Genomic DNA, 4,401 nt, shown 5'->3' on the forward strand with positions numbered 1-4,401 from the left:
GTTAGTCCAGGTGGTCTAGTTGGCCCAGGTGGTCCAGTTGGTCCAGTTAGTCCAGGTGGTCTAGTTGGCCCAGGTGGTCCAGTGAGTCCAGGTGGTCCAGTTAGTCCAGGTGGTCCAGTTAGTCCAGGTGGTCCAGTTGGCCCAGGTGGTCCAGTTAGTCCAGGTGGTCCAGTAAGTCCAGGTGGTCCAGTTAGTCCAGGACATTTATCTCATAGAACCTGTGGGTGGTTTCTGGGAGCCTAGATGTGTGGCAGTGATGGAGGCTGATCTGAGGAGCTTACTGGCAGGCTGCTCCATCTGCACCATCAGGGCCTGCAGGCCGTACAGAGCCTGGAGCTCCTTCTGCTCGTCCTTCAGGTACCTCTGCAGCAGCTTGGCCCTCTGCTTGATCACCTCACCGTCTACCTTGTACGGGGTCTCACCTGCAGAGGCAATAGTCTCATTGGCCTGTTCAGGACTGGATCCAGTCTAACCAACAGCAAAGTACTCACAGATTATGGCCGACTGACAGACGCAGGTCATCAGGGTTCGGATAAACGCGTTAGACGACATCTGTTGCTCGTCCAGGTTGGCCTGCAAACAGGAACGTTCCCCCCAGAGGAATGACAGGGAGAGTTAGGCGGTGGAGTGGTGCATCCTTCAGAGCATCAAACCCTACAGAACCCAGAGTTTCAGACCAGCAGAACCGTTCGGACTACTGACCTCGATCCAGTCAAAAATCCTCTCGTTGTCTGCCTGGTCCTGAAGAAGCCTGACCAGCTGCTTGCTCAGCTCTGCAGGACTCATCTCCTTCCTGCTCTTCTCTGACCCTTCGCCCAGAGTGAACTCAACGTTCTGAGGAGAGAAGAAGACCCCAAGCTGAGTACAGCTCAACCCCAGAAGAACCACCTTCAGCTCAGGAAGACCATGAGAGACCTGCTCATCATTAGGTACCGGCTGAACCTACGTCGGACATATTTCAGTTCCTGTTAGCAGGAAAACCATGAGCAGGTGGGTCCTTCTGGTCCAGAACCTTCTAGGCCGACATTAGAGGACTAACCTTTTCCGTCACAAACTTGTTGAAGTCCACGTCTTCAGGAAGGAAGTCTGTCCAGCTAAGCCCCGCCTCTCTCCACATGGTGCCAGCCTTTTTATGGCTCTGGTTGGATCAGAATGCATGATGAGAGTCTGGTTCTGGCTCTGACAAACCAACGCTTTCAGATCCGTAGCTCTCACCATTTCTTTGCACAGCAGAGTGAGGATGTGGGCTATCAGGACTCCAGCTTTGCCCAGAGGGATCAGAGGCTTGGAGATCTCCCTAAGGAGGGCAGCAGAACATCAGAACACTGGAGCCGACCCAGCAGAAAGCCGAGGTGAGCTCTAAGGCGGGTCACCTGAACAGCGGTCCCATGGGGATGCCGCCATCATGCAGCATGGGGGCGATCAGCTCTGCCAGATACAGGAAGATGTGGGGGATGTCTATGGCCATGTCCTCTGCCACCTCCAGGATCTCCTGGAACCTGCAGGAACCTTCCACCATTAAAACATTCACAACATGCTGATGGTGGCCTTTACCCTGAGCGGCCGCAGACGAACCCTTTAAAGTACTGCTGGGTCGGCAGGATGCCGGTTCTGATGAGCTGGTGCAGCAGTTGGCCCATGTGCTCCCTGGCAATGGTGCTGCGCTCTAGCGTCGACTCCAGGCCGCTTCGCACGAACACGAAGAGCAGCTCCGGGCTCTGTAGCTCCCGTACGCACTGCAGGGCTTCCTGTTGGACACAAAGCGGACTGCCTCAGAGGGGACTGAGCTACCAGGACCACGGACAGCGGTCAGGACCCCTTTTAGGACCCGCTGCGGTACCTTCATGTCGTTGATGTGGAGGTACTCCTCAATGATGGCCGTTGACTTCTTCTCCAGCTCCTCCACCGTCAGTGCCGGTGTGGGCGGAGGAGGAGAGACCGCCTGCTGCTTGGCTGGAGGCGGGTCAGAGGAGAACCGTTAGAACCAGAAACATTAGAACCAGAACCTGATCTTAGCTCCACCCCTCACGACCACCTTGCTCCTTGCTCCTTGGCCGCTCGGCAATGCCTCTCTCACGTTCTTCGGTCACGCTGGCCACCCGGCGAACCGGGTCGGCCGTTCCGCGCTGCTCTCTCTCACGGCTCCGTTCCTCCTTCTCGCGACTGAAGCTACGTTTTGTGACCTGGACCCGGTTGCGATCGTCCCGCCGGTCAAAACGGTCGCCGCCTCGGTCGAAGCGGTCGCCGCGCTCTCGACTGGAGCTGTTCCTGTCGGGTCACGATAAAGAGAGGATCATAGAACCAGCCCGGTCCACTGAGAAAGTACTGACAGCACGGCGCCTCACCTCTGAGGAGCTCTCCTCTCCGAGTCAAACGCTGAGGACGAAGGCTGCTGCAAGGCGGAGAACCTGTTCAGAGTGCTGGTGGTGGGACGGGTTCCGGACTCGGGCCCTGCAGAGGAACCAGAACCACAGAGGAGCCTCAGCTTCATGTCCATCAAAGCAGCAGACACACAAAGAGGACAACCTACCAGGTTCTGAAGGTTTTGTACTGGTGCCACCACTGCTGCCCTTCCCCCAGCTCCCCCAGGTGCCTTTACCCCCGGGGGCCAGCAGCTGATTGTTGAAGTCCAGCACAGGGGTCTGAAAGAGAGGAAGTTCTGATAGAAGCGGGTGGGAGGACAGGAACCTCTGGTTGAGGGTCTGGCCTTACCTTGGTGATTTTACTGAGGCGGGACGTGTCGATGGGCCGGTTCTTGGAAATGGGGATGGTGTTCCAGCCCTCGTCCTGGATGGGGGCGCCGCGCCCCGGGGTGTGAGGGCCACCGCGACCTCCAGGGCCTCTGTCTCCCATTCGGCCTCCGGACTCCTTCCTGGAGATGAGGGCCTGCTGGACCTTCAGCTGCTCTCGATGCTCCTCCATCTCCGCCTCCTTGTGGATCTGGTCAATGGTCTTGGGGCCCTGGTCGCCTCTCCGGGGAACCCAGTTGTTCTAGGAGGGAAGGGAACGATCCATTATGACTCTCCGCTGAAAGCCCACAGTGATGAAGAGGAACCACTGTGAGCTGGACGGGTCAATGGGACCAGCATCCAGAGCCTGTCAGTACAGGGTGCAGCTGAACCACGGGTTGGTGGTCCGGGGCTGGAGCCGTTTGGTACCGTTTTAACCCAAAGAACTTTGAAAACCTCCTAACATTTCTAGGAACCTGAGGGACTGGATAACGAGGTGGAACCAGCTGGTTTCCAGGACTAGAGAACGGCGCCGATTCTCCAGGGCTAGAGACCGGCGCCGCTTCTCCAGAGCTAGAGACCGGCGCCGCTTCTCCAGAGCTAGAAACGGGCGGTTTGGCGGCGTTTCTCCAGGGCTAGAAACCGGCGGATCGGTGGCACTTCTCAGGGGTTGAGACCGGCGGCGCTTCTCCACGACTAGAGACCGGCGCCTCTTCTCCACGGCTAGAGACAGGCGCCGCTTCTCCAGGGCTAGAGACAGGCGCCGCTTCTCCAGGGCTAGAGACCGGCGGCGGTCCTCCAAGGCTAGAGACCGGCGCCGCTTCTCCAAGGCTAGAGACCGGCGCCGCTTCTCCAAGGCTAGAGACCGCCGCCGCTTCTCCATGGTTAAAGACCAGCGCCGCTTCTCCACGGCTAGAGACCGGCGCCGCTTCTACACGGTTAGAGACCGGCGGCGGTTCTCCAGGGCTAGAGACCGGCGGCGCTTCGCCACGGCTAGAGACAGGCGGAGCTTCTCAACGGCTAGAGAACGGCGCCGCTTCTCAACGGCTAGAGACCGGCTGCGGTTCTCCAGGGCTAGAGACCGGCGGCGCTTCTCCAAGGCTAGAGACCGGCAGCGCTTCGCCACAGCTAGCCGCTTCGCCATGGCAAGAGACCGGCGGCGCTTCTCAACGGCTAGAGACCGGCGGCGCTTCCCAACGGCTAGAGACCGACGCCGCTTCGCCACGGCTAGAGACCGGCGCCGCTTCAACACGGCTAGAGACCGGCGCCGCTTCGCCACGGCTAGAGACCGACGCCGCTTCGCCACGGCTAGAGACCGGCGCCGCTTCACCACGGCTAGAGACCGGCGCCGCTTCACCACGGCTAGAGACCGGCGCCGCTTCACCACGGCTAGAGACCGGCGGCGCTTCTCCAGGGCTAGAGACCGGCGGCGCTTTTCCATGGTTAGAGACCGGCGGCGCTTCTCCAGGGTTAGAGACTGGCGCCGCATCTCAACGGTTAGAGACTGGCGGCGCTTCTCCAGGGCTAGAGACCGGCGGCGCTTCTCCAGGGCTAGAGACTGGCGCCGCATCTCAACGGTTAGAGACCGGCGGTGCTTCTCCAGGGCTAGAGACTGGCGGCGCATCTCAACGGTTAGAGACCGGCGGCGCTTCTCCAGGGCTAGAGACTGGCG

General features: G+C 59.7%; 1 protein-coding gene across 1 annotated transcript in view; it reads right to left on the minus strand.

Moving 5' to 3' along the window:
• Nucleotides 1–4,401, minus strand: part of eif4g1 (eukaryotic translation initiation factor 4 gamma, 1) — a 23,019-nt gene that overhangs the window by 4,710 nt on the left and 13,908 nt on the right. The window contains exons 13-24 of the mRNA XM_015405177.1: nucleotides 2,713–2,991; nucleotides 2,531–2,642; nucleotides 2,346–2,451; nucleotides 2,036–2,268; nucleotides 1,841–1,953; nucleotides 1,576–1,748; nucleotides 1,374–1,499; nucleotides 1,216–1,297; nucleotides 1,040–1,138; nucleotides 703–834; nucleotides 492–573; nucleotides 282–422 (exon numbers count right to left, since the gene is read on the minus strand). Coding sequence (XP_015260663.1) covers nucleotides 282–422; nucleotides 492–573; nucleotides 703–834; nucleotides 1,040–1,138; nucleotides 1,216–1,297; nucleotides 1,374–1,499; nucleotides 1,576–1,748; nucleotides 1,841–1,953; nucleotides 2,036–2,268; nucleotides 2,346–2,451; nucleotides 2,531–2,642; nucleotides 2,713–2,991 — 1,678 coding nt within the window. The remainder of the gene's footprint in view (nucleotides 1–281; nucleotides 423–491; nucleotides 574–702; nucleotides 835–1,039; nucleotides 1,139–1,215; nucleotides 1,298–1,373; nucleotides 1,500–1,575; nucleotides 1,749–1,840; nucleotides 1,954–2,035; nucleotides 2,269–2,345; nucleotides 2,452–2,530; nucleotides 2,643–2,712; nucleotides 2,992–4,401) is intronic.

The sequence above is a fragment of the Cyprinodon variegatus genome, unplaced genomic scaffold, assembly GCF_000732505.1.
Source record: "Cyprinodon variegatus isolate N-32 unplaced genomic scaffold, C_variegatus-1.0 Scaffold2034, whole genome shotgun sequence".
Classification (NCBI taxonomy): Eukaryota; Metazoa; Chordata; class Actinopteri; order Cyprinodontiformes; family Cyprinodontidae; genus Cyprinodon; species Cyprinodon variegatus.